This window comes from Pituophis catenifer, unplaced genomic scaffold, assembly GCF_029215685.1.
Source record: "Pituophis catenifer annectens isolate HBS135680 unplaced genomic scaffold, rPitCat1.0.hap2 SCAF_7, whole genome shotgun sequence".
NCBI lineage: Eukaryota > Metazoa > Chordata > Lepidosauria > Squamata > Colubridae > Pituophis > Pituophis catenifer.
This window is the reverse complement of record NW_027256887.1, coordinates 88581470-88608265: the sequence shown is the minus strand read 5'-3', so window position 1 is coordinate 88608265 and position 26796 is coordinate 88581470. Positions and strand designations below refer to the sequence as shown.

At 49.8% G+C, this 26796-nt stretch overlaps 1 protein-coding gene across 1 annotated transcript in view; it reads right to left on the bottom strand.

The window, feature by feature from the left end:
- Nucleotides 1-1624: 1624 nt before the first annotated feature.
- The window catches only part of CCDC136 (coiled-coil domain containing 136), a 40932-nt gene continuing 15760 nt past the window's right edge, over nucleotides 1625-26796 (bottom strand). The window contains exons 6-8 of the mRNA XM_070947918.1: nucleotides 22412-22556; nucleotides 12153-12296; nucleotides 1625-1732 (exon numbers count right to left, since the gene is read on the bottom strand). Of these exons, the coding sequence (XP_070804019.1) occupies nucleotides 1625-1732; nucleotides 12153-12296; nucleotides 22412-22556 (397 nt within the window). The remainder of the gene's footprint in view (nucleotides 1733-12152; nucleotides 12297-22411; nucleotides 22557-26796) is intronic.

Below are 26796 nucleotides of genomic sequence, written 5' to 3'. Positions count from 1 at the left end.
AAAACCCGCTGAAGATGACCCGTATTTGAGATGATCAGCCATAGCAATCCAACGGATTCATATATCAATGAATGAATCAATAAACAAACGAAAATTAGCCTGCCGGCTTCTAACGCATCCCTTCTTCGACAGACCAAATGTCGCTGTTAGAAGAGGAAGAAAAAAAAAATCCACACTCTGGATATTTATAAAGCTCTTTTTACCGAGTTACAACAGAGAAGACGAGGAGGGGAACGTTCTGCAGAGTCTCTTGGGCCTGTTGACTTGTGCTGGTTTGCAACGGGCCCCTTCTCGGTGAAGAGCAGGTGAGCCGGGGGTGGGGGTGGGGAGAGAAGACCCAGGTGAGGCAGGGAACAGCTGTGAACTGACAGAGAAGGCTACGCATAAAAGAACGTGACCACACACGAAACATGCAGGGTGAGGACCAGAACCCAGAACGACGTGCCCAGTGATGTCGCGTCTCACCTGCTACCAAACTACATGAAACTCAAGGGAGGTCTCCACAACTGGAGCGGTGGTCGCGACGGTGCGATCGAAGCTGGGCGATCGCATCAAACTGTCTGCAGATGTTCGATCGCACCGTCGTGATCACCGTCCCTGTTTTAACCATACTCTGCGGACACCCCTGATCAAAAATGAGCATTGGGGGACTCCTTGGAGCACGGAAGGGGAGGGGGGGTTGATACAATTGGGCTGGGCTTGGAGAATCAAGTGTCACTCACACATACGCAAAAAACACACGCAGCTCAGAAGCCCATCCGTATCGTGTCCGACGCAGCGGCGCGGTCCAACCACGAAAACGGAGGAGGGAATACGGTCAGTGGACAAAATGCATAGATTGTGCCTATCCTGAGCAGGGCAGAAACGAGCAGTGTCTTGGAGATAAATTAGAACGTCAACCGCGGCCCTTCTGAAGCATCACAGTGTTAAAAGAGGCTCTAATATTGCTGGAACAAGGGGTGTCATCCCTCACAACATCCTGTGTAGGTTTCACGCATGCAACACGGGACTCCCGGGAAACGGACGCGGTATTTAAGTCCGCGGGAGTTGGACGTATTTCAATGGATAGATCAAGGGATCAGCTAGTGGTCTGGTAAATGAGAGGTTGCACAGGGGGAGGGTCGGGGAACAGGGGTAACCAAGGCTCTCAGTTTTATTTGGTCTCAGCCAACACACCCAATCGTCCCCCTTCAAACCATTCCCAGTGGTTCCCCCTCCCCAGTTTGGAAAGAGGGTAGCTTCAGACCCCCGGAAACAGCACTCCAGTGTGGTGAGCCAGCGGCATCTTGTCCTGTCCTTCTAGGCCAACTGCTCAAAGCAGATACAACGTAGAAGCCTAGTTATGAGATCGTCCTCCTGCTCTTTTGGGTGGGGAGGTGACGCATGGCACAGGGCAGGCTGAGAGAGGGATTCAAAGAGAGTAAGGGAGGATGGGCAGCGGAGGGCCTGTCCTGGCCGAAGAGACGAGCTGGCGCTTCCGAGAAATCGCAGGGGTCGGATCCAGAAACTCCTCTGAGTAGTTGGGTTCGGGGGGAGTGCTTGTTGCTTGGTTGTGGCCAAGTTGGGACGGGGGACAGGGCGCGTGGCAAGTGTGGTCCTCTCCACCAGGAGGCTGGGAGGGTCCTCAGGTCAGCGATCCACCCTCGTTGAATTTCTTCAAGCAGGAGTACAACATTAAGCCTCCCGCGCAGATGAGAAACAGACCGAACGGTTTCATCCCTCCGTTGGGGTCCTGCAGAACAGGGGACAACAGACAAGAATGAGTGATGCCACCTTGGACCCTGCTTTCCTGCCCCCTCTGGGACAAGCCACAACGACCTCGTACATGACATGACGCCATCGTGGCCGGGATGCCAATCAGGGGTGCGTATAATCCACTCAATTCTACCCGCCCCTCCGAGGAGGCATGTCTTCCATCCTAATACGTGAGCTCACCCGAGTCAGTCTTTAGCTACGGGATCTAGCTTAGCTTTGTAAGATCCATTTGGGGACAAGGACAGACAATTCTCTTGGTTCTTCAATGCTGTACAAGTAATCCTCGACTTACGACCACAACTGAGCCCAAATTTTCTGTTGCTGTTGCGCATATTTCCCCACGTTACGACTTTTCCTGCCACAGTTGTTAAATGAGTCACACGGTTGTTAAGTGAACCTGGCTTCCCCCTGGACTTTGCCTGTCAGAAGGTCACAAAAGGGGATCACGTGACCCTGGGACACGGCAACCGTTATAAGGCAACATGCCAGTTGCTAAGCGGACGAATTTTGATCACATGACCCTGGGGACGCTGCAACGGTCGTAAACGTGAGAAACAGGCGTAAGTCACCTTTTTTTCAGCGCCGTTGTAACTTCGAACAGTCACTAAATGAACTGTTGAAAGTCGAGAACTACCTGTAGTTACCATAGCTTGACCTCGGCATGTACAGGTCTGGTTGTTCGTACCTGACATCAACATAGCTATCACATGTCATTAACCTGGATTTAAGGTTAGCGTGTGTATCGGGGAACCCAACCACTCATTTATTCAGCTTCAGGGAAGCCGCAAAACCACAAAGATACAAAGGACAGAAAGGAGAACCTTGAGGAACAGGAGGAAGAGCTGCAGCCGAGACAACAACCAGATAAGAGAAAGCGGAGTCTGGCCCAGAACTGTAACCTGAGGAAGCGTCTCAGACGAGACACTCCCTGGTTCTCGTGAAGAGAAAGAGAAGAAAGGGGGGGGAGGCGCTATTCGGACTTGCGAAATTCTGTTACTGCAATCTTATCACAAACATAGTACAGGTGGGTTGGGATTACAGGTAGTCCTCGATTTACGACCGTAATTGAGCCCAACATTTCTGTTGCTAAGCGAAACGTCTGTAAATTCGCCCCATTTTACGACCTATCTTGCCACATTTGCTAAGTGAATCAGTGCAGTAGTTAGGTTAGTAGCACGGTTGTTAAGTGAATCCGGCTTCCCTGGATTCAGAAGGTCGCAAAAGGGGACACTGCAACCGTCATAAATAGGAACCAGTTGCCGAGCATCTGAATTTTGATCACATGACTGTGAGGATGCTGCAGCGGTCATAAGTGTGAAAAATGGCCATAGGTGGTTTTTTCAGTGCCATCGTAACTTCAAACGGTCACTAAACGAACTGTCGTTAAATTGAGGACTACCTGTACTGTATAATTTTTTCCCTTGTTTTTCCTCTTGCGTTCTAGAACAACTCTGCGATTGTTGCCCATTTAAATTTTAAGGCTGTATGAAATATTTAATTAATGAACGTTCATTAATGTGACACAAAATTTTAAGTTTTTAAAATTTCGCTTCCCGGTTCCATCAGGATGAAACCAGGTTCTTAAGACGCGTGACCGATCTGGTACTGCAATCTGTTTTGCAGCCGTCGTTAAGTAAACATGGTGATTGCAAAGCAAACGCAACGGTTGTTAAGCGAATGTAGAGTTCGTTAAATGAACACGGAGGTTGTTAACTGAACCAGTTGTTTGCTATAGGTGCAGTTTTACCAAAAACCAGAAGTTTTCAGCAAAACCGTCACTGCCAAGCTTGGTAATGTGACCTCAGAGGCCCCACTGTCGTAATTTAGAACCCAGGTCGTAAGTCCTCTTTTTTGTCAGGTCGGTCGTAACTTCGAAGTGTCGCTCAGCGGCCAGTCATAACTTGAGAACTACCTGGTGTATGCAGAATTCAACCCTGACTTAACAGAGCCATTGACTTTAAAGGAAGGTTCAGGATCCTTCAACCCCCAACCCCCAAAGATTTAATTCAGAATTGTCCCCATTTTCCAGATGGAACTACTGAGGCTGGCTGGAAGGAAAAGCATTGACGGGCACAGTGCGAATCCAGAAATCAGCTCGATGGGCATTGTTAGAACTCCGTGTCATGTTCACCCAAAGAGACACGGATTTTCTGACCCTGATTGCTCTCTCAAAGCCCCCAAAATAGGCCCACCCTAATGGGACCTTCTGGAAGCAAATTAGAAGACCCTGAAATATAGCAGAATAACAGAGTCGGAAGGGACCTCGAAGGTCTTCTAGTCCAACCCCCTGCTTAGGCAGGAAACCCTACACCACTTCAGACCAATGGTTATCCAATCTCGTCTTAAAAACTTCCAGTGTTGGAGTATTTACAACTTCTGGTGGCAAGTTGTTCCACTGATCCATTGTTCTCCCTGTCAGGAAATTTCTCCTTAGTTCTAAGTTGCTTCTCTCCTTGATTAGTTTCCACCCATTGCTTCTTGTCCTGCCTTCAGGGGCTTTGGAGAATAGCTTGACTCCCTCTTCTTTGGGGCAGCCCTTGAGATATCGGAAGACTGCTATCATGTCTCCCCTGGTCCTTCTTTTCATTAAATTAGACCTACCCAGTTCCTGCAACCGTTCTTCATATGTTTTAGCCTCCACTCCCCTAATCCTCTTTGTTGCTCTTCTCTGCACTCTTTCTAGAGTCTCAGCATCTTTTTTACATCGTGGCGACCAAAACTGGATGGAAATATTCCAAGTGTGGCCTTACTAAGGCATAATAATGTGGTATTAACACTTCACGTGATCTTGATTCTATCCCTCTGTTGATGCAGCCTAGGATGGCGTTGGCTTTTTTGGCCGCTGGCGCACACGGCTGGCTCCGATTTAAGTGGTTGTCCACTAGGACTCCAAGATCCTTCTCAGAGTTCCGACTATTGAGCCAGGGACCACCTATGTTGTACCTGTGCATTTCGCTTTTCTCACCTAGGTGTAAAACCTTTACTTTTCTCACCACTGATTTGCATTTTGTTGAATAGGGCCGAGTTCTCAACTCTGTCAAATGCCTTCTGGATCTTCAGCCGATCTTCTGAAGCGTTCAGTCTATTCTGGGGGGGGGACGTGCCTTCAGGTCTTCAGAATCCCCCGCCCCCCATCAATCAAAATTTAACAGATTAACAGAGTCGGAAGGGACCTTATAGGTCATCTAGTCCAACCCCCCATTCAAGCAGGAGACCCCTATACCCGTGATGACGAACCTATGGCATGCCTGCCACAGGTGGCACGTGGAGCCATATCGGTGGGCACACAAGCGTTGCGCTAGTTCAGCCGCAGTGTGCATGCGTGCGCCAGCCAGCTGATTTTTCAGGCCTTCTCGGCCCATAGGAAATCGGGAATTAGGCTGTTTCTGGCCTCCGGAGGGCCTCTGGGGGGTGGGATAAGGCCTGTTTTTTACTCTCCCCAGGCTCCAGAAGCTTTCTAGGAGCCTGGGGAGGGCGAAAACGGCCTTCCCCCCCCCCACCCAGAGGCCCTCTAGAGGCTGGAAATGGCCGGCTTGCCAACTTCCGGAGTCCCTGGAGCCTGGGGAGGGCGAAAAATGAACCTACTGGGCCCACTGTGCCATCGCATGCCAAAAGTGGGGGGAGTGCAAGGGGGTCACGGGGATGTGCAGGGATGGTGGGGCGCATTGAATTATGGGTGGGCACATGCATGCACGACCCCACCCCCGCGACCCCCGCTTTTGGCACGCAATGGCAAAAAGGTTAGCCATCGCTGCGCTATACCGTTTCTGACAAATTGTTTTGCTGAAAACCAGAGAGGTGTTTTCTCCAGTGGGGGGGGGGGAGTGGGGGGGCAAACACCCCCCCACCCCCGCTGCTCAGCCTCGGTTTCTCTCCCTGGGCTGGGAATCCGACCCTCTCTGCCTTCGATGCCTTTGAACCTTCCTCTTCTCCTCCTCCTCCTCCTCTTCCTCCCCAAATTCCAAGCCCAAAGTAGGAAATTCGCCCGTGGGCCAATGGGGTGGGGGGGGCGCATACCATCTATCGCAACTTTCCCCGCAGAGTTGCAAACACAAAACTTAAACAAACACTTCGAGAGTTGTCAGTTTCCCCGAAGGAGCGCCAAGAGGTACTAAAAGGCTGAAATAATGGGAATTTTGCAACACAAAATGCCGAAATTCGGGGTTTGAAAACCATTTATATATTTAAGGGGTTTCTCCCCCTCCATCGTGAAAGTGGGTTAGGTGGTCCTCGCTTAACGACGGCAAATCGGAATTTCTTTTGCCAAGCCACACGGCTGTCCCACGCGTGCACTGCTTACAGATGGCAGTTCCGCTTGCGGCCGTGAAGCGAATCCCAGGTCGTCTTTAAGTGAGGACATCGGGTGGCCATCGTTCACGATCGGCTGCCAGCCTCCCCATTAACCTTGCTTGTAGATGCTGGAAAAGGAAGTCACAAAGAGTGACCGTGGGACCCTGCGACGTCGTAAGTACGAGTACCACTAATTCAGTACCTTCGTGGTTTTTTTATTGTTTTACAGGCGGTCCTCGACTTACGACCACAATTGAGCCCCAACATTTATGTCACTAAGTGAGACCGTTATTAAGTGAGTTCTGCCCCGTTTTACGACCTTTCCTCCAGCAAGCAAAATCGACGCAGGAGGCCAGGTTCACTTAAGGACCATGTGATTCATATTAACAACTGCGGCCAAAAGGTTGTACTATCAGGTGTGACTCACTTAACCACCGTCTTGCTTAGTGACCAAAATTCTGGCCCCACTTGTGGTCGTAAATCGAGGACTACCTGTACTGCTGTGAGCAGTCTCATAATTAACCCACAGGATGCGGCTGGAGTATTATTGTTTATCCCCTTTATTATTTTCCACTTCTTTTATTGGCTGTATTATTTTTAAATTCTGTTGTTTTGCAAGGAAATGTAGTCCTCAATTTACAACCGTTCATTTAGTGACGATTCGAAGTTACAACAGCACTGAAAAAAGTGATTTATGACCGTTTTTCACACTTACGACCGTTGCAGCCTTTCCCTCCCCCAGTCACCTCATCAAAATTCAGATGCTTGGCAACTGTCTCCTATTTACGACGGACACGTGATCCCCTTTTGATGAGCAATGTCAATGGGGAAGCCGGATGCACTTAAGAACCTCATTCCTAACTTAACGGAAGGCTGAGCCCACATTGAGCCGGTCAGGATTGAACTTCTGGCAGTGAGTTAGCCTGCAGTACTGCCTTCTAACCTCTGCACCACCATGGCTCTTCCTTCCTTCCTTCCTTCCTTCCTTCCTTCCTTCCTTCCTTCCTTCCTTCCATCCATCCATCCATCCATCCATCCATCCTTCCTACCACTAATACTTAGACTTATATACTGCTTTCCAGCCCCCTCTAAGTGGTTTACAGAGTCAGCCTCTTGCCCCCAACCATCTGGGTCCTCATTTTACTCACCTCGGAAAGATGGAAGGCAGAGTCAACCCTGAACCGGTCAGGATCGAACTCCTGGCAGTGGGCAGAGTTAGCCTGCAGTACTGCATTCTAACCACTGCGCCACCAAGTCCTTCCTTCCTTCCTTCCTTCCTTCTCCTCGTTTTACCAATGTCGGAAGGATGAAAAGCTGAGTCGACCCTGAGCTGGTACAGGATCGAACTGCTGGCAGTGGGCAGAGTCAGGTTGCAATACTGTGTCACCAAGTGGCTCCTTAAGGTAATTGCCACAAAATGATGGGCTAGGACACTTGCAGAATATCTATTTCCCAGGGTCAGTTCCTCGGTGAGGGGGTGTCTCTACTCCCCAAGGGGGGGGGTCTTCTCTGGTTCCCATATCCCACTGCTCCAGAGGTCCACCATGATGCTCCTTAGAGCCTCTCCCAACCACCAATAAATTCTTTCCGGACACGAGCTCAGCCCCGTCTCAGCCGGAGGGGACATGCAGACGCTTCAAAAGAGGAAGGAGGGGAAGAAGAGGAAGGGGCAGGAAAGGAGGGTGTGTGTGGATCAATGTGGGGGGGGGATTGGGATGTCTCTACGGGTCTAGGACAACTCGCCGCAGCCAACTCAACATGGCCAATTCAACATGGCCAACTCAACATGGCCAATTCAACATGGCCAACTCAACATGGCCAACTCAACATGGCCAATTCAACATGGCCAACTCAACATGGCCAACTCACTGCAGTCAACTCAACATGGCCAACTCACTGCAGTCACTCAACATGGCCAACTCACTGCAGTCAACTCAACATGGCCAACTCGCTGTGGCCAACTCAACATGGCCAACTCGCTGTGGCCAACCTGCCACAGCCAACTCGCCATGGTCAACTCGCCATGAGACAAGAGTTACACTAATATCAAAAAAAAAATGGTGGCATAGAATCATATAAGAAAAGGAGGGACAAAATGAAATGGGAATGACAACGATTAAAAGTATTCCTACAGGTGAAAATATAATTTAAAAAATATTAGACTGTGGGTAAATAGGTTGGTTAACATTAAAGACAAAGGATAAAGAAGACACAGGATATTTTTTAACATGGGATTTGTTTTATCAACAGTTAGATAATAGGGCTAGAAATTAGAAGTTGGATAATAATAATATTATTACTATTATTATGTATAATTAAATTGACCCAGACAGTGACACTGTTTTTACTAAGCACCTATCTATGTTAAAGGAAAATGAGTAAATATATATATATCTATATATTTAAAAAAGTATTTTTTAATTGCCGTAAATAATTGAATTGCTGAATTGTCCCGCAGCGAGTTGGCGGCAGTGAATTGTCCCCTTCCGTGTCTCTACGGAGAGGAACAGGCAGGAAACAGCGCATGCCGGGAAGGGATGCAGCGGCCCAGACACACAGCACAGCTGGGTAGAAAAAATGCCGAATTCGAATACCTGGTTGGGTTTTAGGAGGTCTCAGCCCACCAGCACCAGAGCAGGGCCACTATGACAATCAGTCCTATGAGAGGGAGGGAGATCGTGGGAGAGCCCGGGGTGGGGGAGACCTGGTGGAGAGTGTGGTGGGGGGGGGAAGCGTGAAATGCCATTCAGACAGAAGCCAGATGAGCCGGGGAGGAGGAGGAGGAGGAGGAGGAGAGAAAAAGAGAGAGATTAGAGGACTTACAACCTGGGCCGAACTTGGTGGGTTTCGAACCTGCTTAAGTGCTGCAGGGCTCAGCAGAGAATGGGGTCAGGGGACTCACACTGGATAACCGAGTTTGCAAAGGTCTCTTGGGAAAGTTGGCTAGGACATGGGATGAGATCAGTGGTGGGATTCAACCAGTGTAACAGCCGGTTCGCTGAGCGCACGCACGCACGCCAAACACGCATGTAAAACAGCTGAGGCGCAGCAATCCGCTCGGCCGAGCCTATCAGCTGGGCTTCAAACGAAGAAAATATAGGTTGGTATAGCGCTGGGGCGGACGGGCCCAGCTGATCATCGGACCTACCGGTTCACCCAAAGCGGTCCGAACCGGGTGAATCCCACCCCTGGATGAAATGCCTCCAGAAGAGTTTCGGTAGCGATGGTGAGGTTCTGGTAGCCCCAGGGAGAACTTAAGATATGGGCCCTCATCCAGAATGGTTCCACAATCTCTCAATTCAAGACATTCCTTTTGATTTTGGAAGGCTGCCCCATGGAAGAGGGTGTGGAGCTACCCTCCAGATCACCCAAGAGAAGAACCAAAATAAAAAAAAAGATGGACGCTTAATAAGGAGAGGTCCATCTTCCACCAGTTGGGTCTTCTCAGACCTTCAGGTGTTCTGGGGAAGATCTCCCCACCCCGTTTCTTGGGACAATCCTTCAAGGACTGGAAGATGTTTAACCTTCTGTACCTTAGGCTAAACAAGTCCAGTTCCTTCAACCCATCTTTCTGGGATTTCATCTCCGAGCCCTTCACCATCTAAGTTCTCCTCCTCTGTCCTCCTTCCCATTCCTCAGCTTCCTTCTTGAATTGTGGTGGTGAGAACTTTCGACGCAACATGCACAACATCGGCAACCAAATAGAGAATCCCTATCTGTTGACCATCTATCTACTCCTTGACCACTCAACAAGGAGAACTTTCTGGTGGCCAAAGGCGCTTCTTATTTCCCAAAAGACAAGTGGACAAGTAGTTGTGCTGTGTTCCAGATGAGACCATGTGTGGGCCACCAGAAAGTGTCTACAAAAATTCTCAATTATCTAGGTCCGTGATGGCGAACCTATGGCACGCGTGCCAAAGGTGGCAAGCAGAACCTTCTCTGTGGGCACGCATGCTGTTGACAGCTGCTCTTCTGGCTTTTGGCACCCAAGGTCTTCGTGGGTGCCAAAGTGCTGGAAAACGGCCAAAAACAGGCCAAAAATGACCTGAAAAAACGGCTCAAAAAATGGCCAAACCTGTTGTGGCCTAGGCTTCCTGAGTCATTAAAACACACGAATTTTAATGACTTTTTCGCAAAAAGTCCTACGGGAGAAGTCCTTCGGGATAATCACCCGCCTTTATCTCCCTTGACACGCTGCCAAAGACCTACTTGGCAAAGCCCCACGAAGTCCAGAATCAAACAGAGATGCCGACTGGGAACAGAATTAACAACGTTGCTTTCCTACAAAGAGCCCAAGAGCCTTTGCTGCTCTTTTAAGCCTTCTGGGAGGGGCCAATCATCTCCTGGCCTTACTACTGAATAGTCCCTTTTGTTTTAGTTGCTCTTGCCTTGTGGCAGCTCTGCGCATGCGTGCACCAGGAACAGGTTCCTCCTGTTCCTCTGCCTCTCTGATGTCCGACTCTGGAGGCTCGGAGTCCGCGCATAACTCCCAGATGGCCCTGGCCCCAACTCTGCCTCCGACGCAGAGCCCTCGTCTGAGCCTTCCCCAGACTCCAGGACTGGCCCATGTTCCTCCCCAGCCTCCTCACTGTCTGACTCTGCTGCCAGCTCTGCAGGCTGCTGGCGGACCACAACAAAACCAGCCAAAAAACAGGCATGTGTGCGCCAACCATCTGGGTTTCCAGTGCTCCAGCATGCGCAAAGACTAGCTGGATGGCACACATGCGTGTGCCGGAAACCCAAAGACCAGCTGGCCGGCACACGCTCATACACGTGCATGCACGCGTGTTCCAGTTTGGGCACTTGGTGCTGAAAAGGTTCGCCATCACTGATGGTTGTCCCAAAGGTGCTTTTTTTCCAAAAGGTAACTTGACTTTTTTTTTCCTTTGGAAACATTTCGCTTCTCATTCAAGAAGCTTCTTCAGTTCTTGGATCAGAAGTTCTGAAGAAGCTTCTTGGATGAGAAGCGGAATGTTTTCAAAGGAAAAAACCCAAGAAAGTCCGGTTACCATTTTGGGGGTGGGTGGGTGGGGAAGCACCTTTGGGATAACTGTCAGCGATTCAACGCTGGCATAGAGAGCAGAGGAGAGAGAGAGATAAGCTCTGAACTTTTGCCTGCTAAATCCCTTTGAAGTCGGGTTGTCATGGAAATGAGGAGGGGGGGAGACATTCCTGGGAAATGACGAGACAAAGAGTCTGAAGAATGACTTGGAAGATAGCCAATGAGAAGCAGAGATTTGGGGATCGGAAAGGGAGGGATTGGGGGGGCAAAAGGTCAGTCTTGTCCGCATCGAGTCATGATCCGGTGGCTGTGCTCAATTAAAGAAAAGATTTCCTTAAAGATTGGCAGTTTGGAAATTCATTTGTTTTGAGATAGCATCGAAGTCTGACAATAACCATGACCTGAATGATGGAGAATCTCCGGAGACACTTTCTGGTGGCCCACACAAGGTCTCATCTGGAGCACAGCACAACCCCACACAGACACAACGGCCAAGTTATTTTACTAAAAGGTCCGTGTCTTTGACTCCCACCAACATTGATTGTCTTCTCCTCCACGGTTTTCATCTCCGTGTCCCAGGAGATCGGGATTTCAAATAAATCATGGTGGATTCCACCAAGAAACCAGAGGAACGTAATGCTGCCAATAAAGAAGGATATTTGTAACTCAGGGTTGAAATGAGGTGTCCTTGACCTTGGTGGTTTTCTCGGTTCATTACATCGTTCAGTTGACTAGCAGTGATGACGTTACCTAGTTTTGGTCATGAAACGTCTACAGCTAAACCACCAAGCTCACCAAGGACCATCTCCTCCTCCTCCTCCTCCTCCTCCTCCTCCTCCCCTCCACAAACCCCCTTCCATTCTACCCCTGAACACGTTACCTAGTTTGGCCAACGAAACATCTTGAAGGAAACAATCAAGCTCAGAACGCCACCAAAAACACAACGCGATTATCTCTGGATCTGCCCCCGGGGCTCTTTGGAACGGCCAACGCGGAGGACCTCTATTTAATGCAGGCCTCTGAACACAACCTTGACGAGAAGACCCCCCCCCTCGCTCCCAGAGATGGCCGGGGTGGGTGGGTGGGTGGGTGCCAATGGCCTTACCCGTCCTCCTGCCGGGATGTTGCCGTTCAGCCTTTCAATCTCCTCCCTGCACAGCTGGAGTTCCTCCTGAAGCTGCTCACACTCGGACTGGCTGTGTTGGTACCTTTCCTCCAGTTCCTGCAGGTCGTGCTGCGCGCGGTCGTGCTGCCAAAAAACGAGAAGGAGGAGAACCATCACGGAGGGCCCCACCGAGAGCCCTCCGCAGGCGACCGGCTGAACGGATGTGTATGGCACGGGCACCCACGCTGGTTCTACAAAGGGGTTAGGTGTGCCGCTTGGCTGCCGTCTCTGGGGCTGGAGGCCCTCTACCATTTCAGATGAATAGCTCTCCCGTCTCTTCTTGAAAAACTCCAGTGATGGAGCGCCTACAACTTCTGCAGGGAAGCGGTTCCACTTGTTCGTTGTCCTCACTGTTAGGGAAGACAGTCTCCTTAACTCTCCTAAGTAGAACATAGGATCCTAGAGGTGGAAAGGACCTTGGAGGTCCCCTGCTCAAGCAGGAGACCCTGTACCCATGATGGTGAACCTATGGCACGCGTGCCACAGGTGGCACGCAGAGCCCTCTGCGGGCACATCAGCCATCGCCCCAGCCCAGCTCTACCGCACATGCATGCACACCTCCCACCACCCAGCTGGTCTTCGGGTCTCTACTGCGCATGTGCGGGGGCGGGATGCATGCAGGGATGCATGCGCATATGTGGGGGCGGGGGGCATGCATGGGGGGGGCACTTGCATTGCATTTTGAGGCCTTGTGCAGCCTCCCTACTCCCCATTTTGGCTTCCAGTTTGGGTGCAGGGTGCATGCCCGGTGGGGCGGGGAAGCATGGGGGGGTCATGCATGCATGTGCGCGGGAGGGTAGGCACAGGTGGTCGGATAGCGCACATGCACAGGGGGTGGGGGGGCATGCACGCATTGCATCATGGATAGAACATAGAATAACAGAGTTGGAAGGGACCTTGGAGGTCTTCTAGTCCAACCCCCTGCTTAGACAGGAAAACCCTACACCACTTCAGACAAATGGCTGTCCAATCTCTTCTTTAAAATCTCCAATGATGGAGCACCTACAACTTCTGAAAGCAAGCCATTTCACTGGCTGATTGTTCTCCCACAAAGGTTTAACAACCTGCATCCTCTTTGGTTTGGTGGCAGCAGCACCTCAGACAGAAAGTCCCTACGGAGAGTGATGAGGACAGCGGAGAAGATTATAGGAAGTTCGCTTCCTGTTATTCAGGGCGTTGCTTATAAGCGCTATGTGCTTAGAGCTCAAAGCATTGTTGGAGACCCCACACACCCACTTCACGGTCTGATTCTGTTGCTCCCCTCTGGGAGGAGGTTTCGGATGAATAGATTCTGGGACCGCTTTGTTCCTTATGCCATCCATCTTGTAAACTCGCAGGATTCTCTCTTTTTTTAGCCATGTATATGTATACATCCAATCTAGACTGTGATGTTTCTCTCTGTATGTGTCTGTGGGTGTATATGTATAACTGTTATCTTTTGAGAGCTGATTGCAATGAAATTTCATTTTAATATATGCTGATTAGTGTACATTTAAAGTGACAAAGATTCTATTCCCGTGATGGCGAACATATCAGATTCCTAGAGAGGCTCTGGAGGCTGGGGACAGCAAAAAACGTCACTTCCGGTCCCACCGGGAGTTGGGAAATTGGCTGTTTCTGGCCTCTGGAGGGCCTCCAAAGGGGTGGGGAAGGCTGTTTTTGCCCTCCCCAGATGCATAGAGAGGAACTGGAGCCAGGTGAGAAAGAAAAATGGGCCTACCGGGCCATTACGTGCCAGGAGCGAGGGAGGGAGGGTGGGTTGCGTGCGCATGCGCAGGGCGGGGCTCATAGAATTATGGGTGTGGGCACATGCACACAAATCTCCCCCTCCTGGCACGCGATGGCAAAAAGGTTAGCCATCACTGTTCTATGCTATTGTTTCGTGTTGTGTTGTGTTGTGTTGTGTTGTGTTGTGTTGTGTTGTGTTGTGTTGTACTCTACTCTACTCTACTCTACTCTACTCTACTCTACTCTACTCTACTCTACTCTGTCAGGAAGTTTCTTCTTAGTTCTAGGTTGGTCCTCTCCTTGATTAGTTTCCACCCATTGCTCAGTGGCCAGGAGAAGTGGCTAGGTCTTTGGATGTCCTCCTGTGAAATCCCACCGAACTCCCTGCTCTACCCCATGCTATTTAGCCATGCAACTGAGGGTGGAGATCATCTGTGACCTTCAGATGAGGGGCCACCAGAAAGCTGATGGCACCCAACGATGAATCCCCAATCCAAGCTGGAGGTGCTTTCCAAGTCGTGAAGTCTACAGGCTTTAAGAGACCAGTTGGAGAGAGAAACAAGCCTGGGATGAAACCCTAGCAAATTGTCTTGTGTGAATGATTATCTAAAACAACTCGATTATTGCTTTCGTTGGGTTAAAAGGAGCTGGGTTGTGATGCGGCCATCCTTCGAGGCCAGGGGCGTCAAACTTGATTTCATTGAGGGCCGCATCAGGGTTGTGTTTGACTTTGGGGGGCCAGGATGGGCGTGGCCAGGGTGGGCGTGGCCAGCTCAATGTCACTCATGTCGGGGGCACCTGTGGTGGCCCAAGCTCTCCGCTCCAGAGCTCCGTTTTTGGCTGCGACGTCCTCCTGCAACCCTCTGCCAGCGAAAACGGAGCTCGGGAGGGCCGCCGGCGGCCCTCCCGAGCTCCGTTTTCACTGGCAGAGGCACTGTGAGTCGCTCCTTCGCTGTTTCTAGGGTGGCACCCTGCAGGCCAAATCCGGCTCCTGGGCCTTGAGTTTTTCACCCCTGTTCTAGACCCACTGTGATAGGTGAGGGACACCACCAAAGGGGAGGAAAGGGGCTGATGCAGTGGTGGGTTGCCCCCGGTTCGGTCTGGTTCTATAGAACCGGTAGTAAAACCGGCAGGAATATCCATCCACCCACCCGCCACAACATCACCACGGGTGATTTGCACATGCCGTTCACGCACGCTCCCGTTGCGAACCGGTAGTAAAGGTAAATAGAACCCACCTCTGGGCTGGTGCCCCAGTTACAACCCCTACTTGCATTAGGAGACGGGATCGTGGATACCTGGAGGTCGTCCCCACAAGATGGCGCATCAGGGCATTGTGGCAGAGTTCTCCTGCCCGGTTCTCAGAACTATAACCGCCATGGATGAGCCTCAGGGTAGTTGGTTTGTACCGTGTTTCTCCAAAAAGAAGGCCGGGTCTTATTTTCTTTCGACCCACGAAAAACTGGCTAGGCCTTCTCTTTGGAGGGTTCTAATTATGTCCATCATCTGGGCTTCCCGTTCAATCATCTCAAACCTTCCTTGAAGACTAACCACAGTTACTTGAAGAGATATTTGAGGTCCATCATACGGGCTAGAAACTAACTGGCCAGTTGTCTTTCTCAGACTGTTCTGCTTGTGGGCCACTTGGGTATCTCCAGATCCTGAGGTCCTCAGATGAGCTTCAAGAAACCATCTAGGATGAGGCTCTTGTCACCATTAAGCTTACCTGCCCTTCCCTCCCTGGACTTTCGTCAGGCTCTTGATCAAAGGAAATCTCTTTCTTCCAGCTCCTCTCCTTCTTCGGTCTTCTCTCATTACCTGGATCTTGACTGGAAGACTGATCTTCTCTCTCCATTTCTGGCACACTAAACTGGGCCTTCAAGCCCAGGCAAGCAAGAAGAAGGTGGGAGAGGAAGCTCCATCACCATCTCTCCTGGGGTGGCTTTTCTGTCCTCCCATCCTCCCCACCTGTATCTTTTGTCTGCCCTCTTTCCTCCATATTCTAGACCAGGGGTCTCCAACCTTGGGAACTTTTAAGACTTGTGGACTTCCACAAGTCTGAAAAGTTGCCAAGGTTGGAAATCCCTGCTCTAGACAACCCAGGAGAACTTCCAGGTCCTCCAAAGTTCTTGAAGGTCCCGTCCCTGCTCATAGAATCATAGCGTTGAGAGGGACTTTGGATGTCTTCTAGTCAACCCCCACCCCCTGCCCAAGGCAGGAACCCTCCTACCATTCTAGACAAATGGTTATCCAGTCCTATCTTGAAGACCACCAGTGATGGCGTACCCATAGCTTCACTTAATAACTATCCAAGTCAGGAAATTCCTCCTCAATTCAAGTTTGGGCCTCTCCCTATACTGGTAGAGCCATGGGTTCTCATCTTAACCCTCAGGTGCTCTGGAGAACAAATGGTCTCCTTGTTCCCTGTAGGATCTCCTCAGGAATCAGAAAATGTTATCATGTCTCTCCTTCAGCTTCTTTTAGCTAAACCTACTGAGTTCCTTCCTTTAACCACTTTCTAGAGCAGAGGTGGGGAACGATGGCCCCTTTATGACTTGTGGACTTCAACTCACAGGATTTCTGAGTCTGCAAGAACCAGAGCTGGTTTGGGACACTCCTTGAAGACGAACATCAATTACTTGATGTTCATCGTCTGGGCTTAGAAAACCTTCAACTTGATTGACCCACAAGGACCTTAGCAAGGATGGTGTCACTCCATCTGCACACTCAGCTCTTTTGCTACTGCACAGGATGGTTCTCCTTCTATGATCTGCAAGGTAGGCCGTCAAGATGTCCGCTGATCAAGATGCAGGACCGAGGCCCTCAGGTGTGTCCAAGGAACCACCCAGAATGAGCCTGAATTGATCTTTCTCCACCATTACCTGCTTACCTGCCCTTCCCTCCCTGAACTTTCGTTGAGTTCTGCGTCAAGAAGAATCTCTGCATTCCTTGCCTTCTCCCTCCAACTCTTAAAGTCATCTTCTCTCCCTTCTTTCAGGGATTCTCTCCTCCTCGATCTTCTCTTACTGAGCAGCTCTGGGTAGGAAGACTGGTCTTCTTTCTCCGTTTCTAGCAGGTTCCACTGGGTCACAATAATGCCCTGGCAGGCAAGAAGAGGAGGATGGGAGAGGAAGCATCTCATAGCTCCATCACCATCTCTCCTGAGGTGGCTTCTCTATCATCCCATCCTCCCCACCTGTACCTTTGTCTCCTCTCTGCCCTCGAAGGCCTAGACCAGAGGGTCGGCAACCTTAAACACTCAAAGAGCCACAAAGGTCCTAACTGGAAGCCCCCGTTCAATTCTGGAACGGACAGGAAGTCCAGTTTCCCCCATCATAGAGTCTCCTCTTAGTGCAGCGTCCTTTTTCCTCTGCCGACTGGAAGTCAGTTCCCTCACCATAGAGCTGGGATGGCGAACCTATGGCACGCGTGCCACAGATGGCACCCATAGCCACATCAGTGGGCACACAAGCTTAGCTCCTTCCGGCATCAGAAGTTGTCAAACGGGCCATTTTCGGCCTCCAGAGGACCTCCGGGGGGTGGGGAAGGACGTTTTTTACCCTCTCCAGACTCCTAGAGAGGCCCTGGAGGCTGAGGACTGCAAAAAATGGGCGTTCTGGTCCCAACGGAAGTTGTTAAATGGGCAGTTTTTGGCCTCCGGAGGACCTCTGGGGGGGCGTTGGGGAAGGCTGTTTTCGCTCTCCCCAGACTCCTAGAGAGGCCCTGGAGCCAGGTGAGAAAGAAAAACTGTCCTACCGGGCCACTGCATGCCAGGAGCGGGGGGAGGGGGGTCGTGCACGCATGCACGGGGTGATGCGTATAGAATTATGGGTGTGGGCACCCGCGACCCCTTGCCCCCCCCCTCTCCATCCTGGCACACGATGGCAAAAAGGTTAGCCATCACTGCCATAGAGTCTCCTCCTAGCACGGCATCCTTTTTCCTCTACCTGTCCTAACTGAAAGCCCTATCAACTGTGGAGCCAACCAGAAACAGGGAGCCGCAGCAGAGGGATGAAAGAGCCACATGCGGCTCCAGAGCCACAGGTTGCTGACCCCTGTCCTAGACAATGATCCAGGAGAACTTCTTGGCCCTTCTAAATTTCTTGAATGCCCCATCCCTTCTCATACAGTCATAAGGTTAAAAGAAACCTTGGATGTCTTCTGGTTAACCCCTCTGCCCAAGGCAGGAACCCTTGGACAAATGACCATTCTGGACAAATGACTATCCACTCTTTTCTTGAAGACCAGACCCAGTGATGGAGCATCCACAGCTTTAGCTAATAGCTCTCCAAGTCAAGGAAATTCCTCCTCGATTCAGCTTTGGGCCTCTCTCCCTCTTTCCTCCAAGTTCTAGACAACCCAGGAGAACTTTCCAGTCCTCTTAAAAGTTCTTGAATGCCCCACCCAGAATTCTCCTAGAATCAAGGACCTTGGACCAGTAGTGAAATTAAATTATTTCCCCTACCGGTTCTGTGGGCGTGGCTTGTTCAGGGGAGGTCATGTGACTGGGTGGGTGTGGCCAACTCAACATCACTCACATCGAGGGGCTCCTCACCAGCCCCTCCCCTCCCAGCCACTCCTTGTCACGAATGGCAGGAAAATGGGGAGGGGGATATTCCTGCCTACCATCCTTCCCTCCGTCTGTGCTGAGATTGAGGAATGGGATGACAGGCAGGAAAATCCCCTTCCCCATTTTCCTGCCTTTCCATTCCAGCTGCTTCCCCCCTCCCCCTCCCTCCTGGGGACTACCTTAAAGGGACAAGCTGCAGCAGCTGAATAGAAGGAGAAAAGTTAGCATTCTCTCTGCTGCATTGAACATTGAATTCTGTGGAATATCCAGCGGCCGGAAGAGGTGAGGGGTGACCAGCCGGGCGTGGGTGGGGCCAACGAGGGGTGATTACTACCGGTTCGGCAAACTGATGCCAATAATCCCTAGCGGTTCGCCAGAACTGGTCTAAACCGATAGGATTTTACCCCTGCCTTGGATGATTTTTAGCAACAATGTTGAGTGTCCGTGGGGACACTCAATTCTTTTGTAATACACTGGATGGTTCTTCTTTCTCTCATCTCATAACCGCTCTACAAAGTTGGCCATTAGGATGTCCCCCAACCAGAAGATACTGCCGAGGTCTTCAGATGAGCCCAAGAAACATCTAGGATGGGGTTGAGCTGATCCTTCTCCACCATTAAACTGGCCTGCCCTTCCCTCCCTCTTGCCCTCTCTTCCTACCTTACGGGCATCAGAGTCCCTCCTCCTTCTCGATTTTCTCTTAAAATCTGTGTCTTGGAAGCAAGCCTGGTCCTCGTTCTCCATTTCAGCCAGAATGCACTGGGACATATTGCCCTGGTAGGGCAAGAAGAGGGTGAGAGAAGAAGCATCACCTGGCTCCATCACCAGCTCTTCTGAGGTGGCTTTCCAGTCACCTCACCTCTCCATCGGTAACTTTCCTCCAGGTTCTAGACAACTGACCAGGAGAACTTTCCAATTCTCCTAAAGATCTTGAATGTCCGGTCCCTCCTTCAAACCCTCATATTTGATCTTCACTCTTCCTCTCAAGAGTCTCCTACCTTGGCAACTGATCTATTGCAAGAGTTTTCCACCCACCCAAATGTTTCAAAGGTCACTTGTGGACCACCCATTGATGTGGCCTGTCAGCCGCCAGCCCCTCCAGCAGCCAAATCAGAGGAGGAGGAGGTGATGTGGGAGTCAGGGCCAGCATCAAGGCAACCTTTGAGCTCCGAGGAGGAAGAGGGAGTGGAGATGTCAGAGAAAGAGAGAGAGAGGCGGAGCCTGGGCCGTCCGTCAGCCCTCAGATGGAGGGTCAACAGCCCCCAGGTCTGGAGGTGGCTGATGAGGAAGAGGAGGAACAGCTGGGTCCAGTGCCTGATGCACAGATGCACACAAGGCAGAGGAGAGGAGAGCCCTGGAAATCTATGGGCCAGTTCTTGGGATGGAAGAGGTACCGCTACTAGCGCAGCTCCACCCTAGCTCTGGGGAGAAAAGGCAGGGACGGAGATGAATAGGTGTGGCGGACAACTATTCATCTCCCTGCTGGACAGAGAAACTTTTTGCCGGGGCTGCTGGCGCTCCTAATAAAGGAATCTCGGTTAATTTCAGAGGGTCTGCCATGTTTGTGGAGCTAGGTTAGAACACCCATCTCACAAGAACTGATAAGGTGGACAACCTCCAAGCTCCTACTTGGAAGCCATATGAGCTGGTGGGTTCCCAGGAGACATGTCTTCTCGGTCACCTCACCTGCTCTTCAGCTGGCCTCTCTCTCTCTCTCTCCCTTTTTTTGACCTTCCGTAAGGCCTTGGACCGGAGTACTGGATGAGCCTGCTTATATAGGTAGTCCTCGGCTTACAACCACAATCGAGCCCAACGTTTCCGTTGCTAAGCGAGACCGTTGGGAACTGAGCTTCGCCCCATTTTGTGACCTTTCTTGCCGTGGTTTTTAAGTGAATCACTGCAACATTTTAAGTCAGTAACCCGGTTGTTAAGTGAATCTGGCTTCCTCCCATGGGCTTCGCTCATCAGAACGTCGCAAAAGGGGAATCACCTGACCCCAGGACATTGCAACCGTCATAAATATGAATCAGTTGCCAAGCGTCTGAATTTTGATCACGCGACCCTGGGGGATGCTGCGACAACGGTCGTGTCAAAAACAGTCATAAGTCACTTTTTTCAGTGCCGTTCTAACTTTGAAGGTCACTAAATGAACCGTCGTAAGTCAAGGACTGTCTGTAATTGTCGGACTGATAATTGATTGTGGGTTGACCTTTAGTGTTTGAGGTGTTCTGGTCTCTACTATTTTTATTTTTATTTTTTTGTCTTATCGGTTTTCGTTGTGGTTTTAAAGCTCTGTCAGCTACTGACTTTGCATGCTCATATAAATCAATTAAATAAATAAACACTCTGAAAAAGTAATAAACAACTACACTACAAAGCAAATGCACTATAAAATAGCTACATAAATAAATACACTATCAAATCAATTAAATAAATAGTATGCTGTAAAATAAATAAATGACAGGTAATACACTATAAAATCAATACACTATAGAATAACTAAATCAATACACTATAAAATGAATCACTAAATACACTATAAAGTCACTACCGAAAATGAGACCCTGTCTTATAGTTTTTTGAACCCTGAAATAAGCGTTTGGCCTTATTGCCATGCGCTCAGAAGCCCAATTGGGCTTATTATCAGGGGATGTCTTATTTTGGGGGAAACAGAGTAAATAAATACACTATAACTAAATACATTATAAAATCAATTAAATAAATAAGTACGCTATAAAATAAATGATAGGTAATACACTATAAAATAAATAAATGAATACATTATAAAATAAATAATAAATAAATACACTATAAAATAAATCAGATAAATGCACTATAAAATCAATAAATAAATATGCTGAGAGAGAGAGATAATACACTATAAAATGAATCAATAAATACACTACGAAATCAATAAATACATAAAATCAATTAAATACATAAATAGATAAATACACTATAAAATAAAACAAATACAGTAGATAACACAATAAAAAATAACTACGGTACACTATAAAATAACTAAATACTACAAAATCAATTAAAGAAATAAATAAACTATAAAATAAATATAATGTATTTATTTAATTATAAGATCGATAATAGACAGACACAGACAGGTAGGTAGGTAGGTGGATGATAGAGATAGATAGATAGACAGATAGATAGATAGATAGATAGAGACATAGATAGAGACATAGATATAAGAGATAGATAAGATCGATAGATCGATAGATATAGACAATCAGTCAGAGAGAGACAGAGAGAGAAAAAGAGACAGAGACAGAGAAAGAGAGACATAGACAAAGAGAGATATGAAAGGTATATATATATATATATATATATATATATATATATATATATATATATATATATATATATATATATATATATATATATATATATATATATATGTTTTCTCAGGTTTTCGCGGGTGTTTGTATGTAGGTCTTTGGTTATTCGGGTCTTCTCCCACGTAAAATTGGAAGTGTCTTGGCGACGTTTCGACGAAGTCTCATTCGTCATCTTCAGGCTGGTGTTCTCGGCTTCGTGCTTCCAGGAGCAAAGGTTGCTCCTGGAAGCACGAAGCCGAGAACACCAGCCTGAAGATGACGAATGAGACTTCGTCGAAACGTCGCCAAGACACTTCCAATTTTACGTGGGAGAAGACCCGAATAACCAAAGACCTACATATATATATATATATATATATATATATATATATATATATATATATATATATATATATAGAGAGAGAGAGAGAGAGAGAGAGAGAGAGAGAGAGAGAGAGAGAGAGAGAGAAGGAGAGAGAGAGAGAAAGAGAGAAAGAGAGAAAGACAGATAGAGAGACTGATTATAGAACCCATGAAACAAATGAACGCCCTATAACATGAAGGAGTACCTGCGTCTGGACCTTCTCCACCTTCTCCTCCGACGGCTGATGCGGCAACTCGAGCTCATTCTCCTCTTCCACCTTCTCCATCCTCTCTTCTTCGTTGTAGTCGCTGGCGACGCCGACAATCTCCACCGACCAGAAGGAGACGCAGCTGCCCTTCTGGTTGGCGGGTTGCTTCATGAGGGAGTAGCGGCGATCCGTGGGCCACTGGGAGATGGACTCCAGAGACGGAGAGTCATCCAGCCTGCTTCGGTACTTGCTGCGGGAGATTGGCTCAAGTCAGGGCTCTCCAACCACGGGCAACTTTATGACTTGTGGACTTCAACTCCCAGAATCCCCCGGAAAGCTACTTGCCTTCAACCTTTAGCACTTCTGGAGCAGAAGGAATGTTGTCCTTCTTCTCCCAACCTATTCTGACCCAGCTCCCCAAACACGACAAACCCTCAGAAGTGAACTCAAAAAGATGCCTTTATTAGGAACGCCGGCAGCCCCGGCAAAAAGTTGCTCTCTCACCGCAGGCTGACAAGTCTGGCTGGCTGGCTGCCACACCTATTCATCTCCGGCCCCTGCCTTTTATCTCCAGAGCTAGGGTGGGGCTTCGCTAGCAGTGGTGGCTCTTCCGTCCCGAGGACCGGCTCATAGATTTCCACTGCTCTCCTCTCCTCTGCCTTCTGTGCATCCAAGCATCAGGCACTGGACCCAGCTGTTCCTCCTCCTTCTCATCAGCCACCTCCAGATCTGAGAGCTGTTGACTCTCCATTTGAGGGCTGACAGACGGCCCAGGCTCCGCCTCTCTCTCTCTCTCTCTGACAGCTCCACTCCCTCTTCCCCCTCGGAGCTCTCAGGCTGCCCTGATGCTGACCCCGATTCCCACGCCTCCTCCTCCTCCTCCTCTGAGTCAGCTGCTGGAGCGGCCGGTGGCCGACAGGCCGCAACACAACCCATGCCCCGCCACGTGAATGACATACAGGTAGTCCTCGCCTTACAGCCCCAGTAGAGCCCCAAATTTCCATTGTTAAGCGAGACAATGGTTACGTGAGCTTTGCCCCATTTTACACCCTTCCTGGCCCTGGTGATTGAGAGAACCACAGTCATGGTGAACTAAGTCACATTCTTGGGAAGCGAATCCGGCTTCCCCCTTCCCTTGTCTGAAGGTCAGAAAAGGGGATCGCGTGACCCCAGGGACACTCGCAACTGTCGTAAATAAAAGTCAAGCGTCCAAATGTTGATCACATGTTGCAATGATCGTAAGTGCGAAAAAGAAGTCGCCCGTCGCTTTTTTCAGTGCCATTGAAACTTCGGACAGTCACTAAATGAACTGTTGCAAGTCGAGGAGTACCTGTATCTATGCCATTCCCTCGAGGGTGGATTTTGATACCTGCAGAAGTGCTGACATTCATCCACAAACCATTCTTGGTTTGTGGCATGCTCTAACCCAGGGGTGTTACACTGAAGGCCCGCGGGCCAAATCCGGCCTGCGGGTGGCTTAGATCTGGCCCACAGGGCTGCCCTGGAAACAGAGAAGGACCAGCCGATGGTTCCTCTGCCAGCGAAAACGGAGCTCACGAGGAATGCACCCGGTGCACCCAAGTTGCATTTTCGCTGGCAGAGGGTTGCAGGAGGCCGTCCCAGCCCAAAACGGAGCCCAGGAGCCCGTTTTCGCTGGCAGAGCGCTTGGGCCACCACAGGGTCCCCACCCCCCGACACGAGTGATGCAGGGGTGAGTTCCAACCGGCTTTACTACCAGTTCTCTTTGTGCGTGCACTTTGCGTATGATCGCCTCTTTGGTCGCGCGCTTTGCGCAAGCGTCTTGCGAATCTGCCCAGCTGAGGTGCGGCAATCCGTTCTGACGCACCTCTCAGCTGGGCAAAAGAAAAAAGAAATATAAGGTCAGAATAACGCGGGGGCGGGCGGGAGGGCCCAGCTCCCGAAGAAAGAGAACCGGTTCGGTGACGTAATAGCATCACCGCTACCGGCTCGGCCGAACCGGGCCAAACCGGGAGCAACCCACCACTGGAATGATGTCATGCTGGCCACATCCACCTCAGCCACGCCCACCCCAGCCCCCAAAGGTCAAACACAACCCTGATGCGTTGCCCTAATGCCTGCCCTAACCACTCTGGTCCTTGCCATTTTAGCTTGGGCTGGTGTAGAGAGAATGGTCGCCTGGCATCTACAGAGGCCACTGCTCATATAATGCTCGATCGGTGCTATCTAAAATATCAGGCCCTCATTACATCAGCCCAGTAAATCTCTCTTCCCGGTGCCCCAAAAATGGTCCAAGGGATTGGTGGAGCAGGAAATGGGTCAGGGTGAAGAAAGATGGACCTCATGAATGAAAGCAGATGTCCCAGGGTCATGTTGCAGGATTCAATTTGGGTCGGTCACTTTGGGACTCGTGCTGGAGCTCATCTTCAGAGAACGTCTCTCTCACCATTCCGGTGAAAGTGTCTACGGAGATTCTCCGTCGTCCAGGTCACGGTTGTCCCAAAGGTGCTTTTTTAAAGACGCAACTGGACTTTCTTGATTTTTCTCTGAAGACGTTTCGCTTCTCATCCAAGGAGCTTCTTCAGCTCTGACTGTGGATGGTGGGGAACGGAAGGATTGATACTCCTTGCAGACAGCTGGTCATTTGCATCCTTTTTAGAGAGTCACTGAGGCCACTTGGAGCAGGGGTGAAATTAAACAATTTCCCCTACCGGTTCTTTGAGCGTGGCTTGTTGGGGGGAGGTCATGGGACTGGGTGGGCGTGGCCAACTTGACATCACTCACATCGAGGGGCTCCTCACCGGCCCCTCCCCTCCCAGCCACTCCTTGTCACGAATGGCAGGAAAATGGGGAGGGGAATATTCCTGCCTACCATTCTTCCCTCCATCTGTGCTGAGATTGAGGAATAGATGACAGGCAGGAAAATCCCCTTCCCCATTTTCCTGCCTTTCCATTCCAGCTGCTTCCCCCCTCCCCCTCGCTCCTGGGGACTACCTTAAAGAGACAGGCTGCAGCAGCTCCGTTCTGAAGGGAGGGAGAAAAGTTAGCATTCTCTCTGCTGCATTTAACATTGAATTCTGTGGAATATCGAGTGGTCGGAAGAGGTGAGCGGCGACTGGCCGGGCGTGGGTGGAGCCAAGGAAGGGTAATTACTACCGGTTCGGTGAACTGATGCCCATAATCCCTAGCGGTTCGCCCGAACCGGTCCGAACCAGTAGGACTTCACCCCTGACTTGAAGGTTTATTTGTGCCCTCCCTCCAACCTCCAAGTGGCCTCAATGACTCTCTAAAAGGATGCAAATGACCAGCTGTCTGCAAGGAGTTTCAATCCTTCCTTTCCCCACCATCCTGTCAGAGCCAAAGAAGCTTCGTGGATGAGAAGCGAAACGTCTTCAAAGAAAAAACAGGCGGCCAGTTGCCTCTTGAAAATGGACCTTTGGGATTCTGGTGAGAGATGTTCTCTGAAGATGGGCTCCAATATGAGTCTCACAGCTTGGAAGACTAAACCTCTGTCCCGGTAATCACCTCAGATCGGATCCTACAAAGAAGGAACTCTCTTGATGCACAGTGTGAGAGTCCTACAGCTTCAGCCGTACCTCTCCTCCAATCCCCAAGCACATTAAGATGGACTGTATGGACATAACTTCCCCCAAGTCTTCCAAAAGTGGTAGACCAGTGTTAGAAAATAACCCAGGAGACCAAAAGGGAACATCTCCACCTGGTTACCTGTTACTCAAGCAACTTGGAGAGTGAAGACACTATTTCACCCATCAAGTCATACTACTGGAGCCCTACTCGCCATTGTTTACAGCAGGGGACTGTTGTAGCCACTTTAAGTGGACGTGGCCACTTTAAGACTTGTGGACTTCAATTCCCAGAATTCCTCAGCCAGCATGGTCTAATTCAGGGCAATCCAAACTTGGTCACAAAACTTGTGGACTTCAAATCCCAGAATTCCCAAATTGGCTAAGTTTGGAGACTCCTGCTCTAGAATATGAAGAAGAGACCAGGATGACCAACCAGGACTCCATCTTGAAGCACTGCAAGCCCATCACCCTGGACCTGAGCGGGACCAGAGGCATCAGAATCCAGACATTGGAAGGGGTTTCAGAGGTCATCTAGCCTCTTCCGAGGTCAAGCTTTTTCTCAGACTTCCAACGGGGAAATGAGAGGATTTGACTCTCCCTTTCCATCTGCTTGAACCTCAAGGTGGTTACCATCACCAGTTTTTCCACGTAATTTGCTTCTTAAAATTGCAGATTACATGGAAAGAGGCATAACGTGTACATTGCCCTCTGGAATGGAACTGGAGTGGACTGGACTCCAGTCGACGTCACTTTGAGACAACCCATCTGATTCCCAAGGAACCTGGAGATGGGTGGTTCCTTCTGAAGGCCACCAAG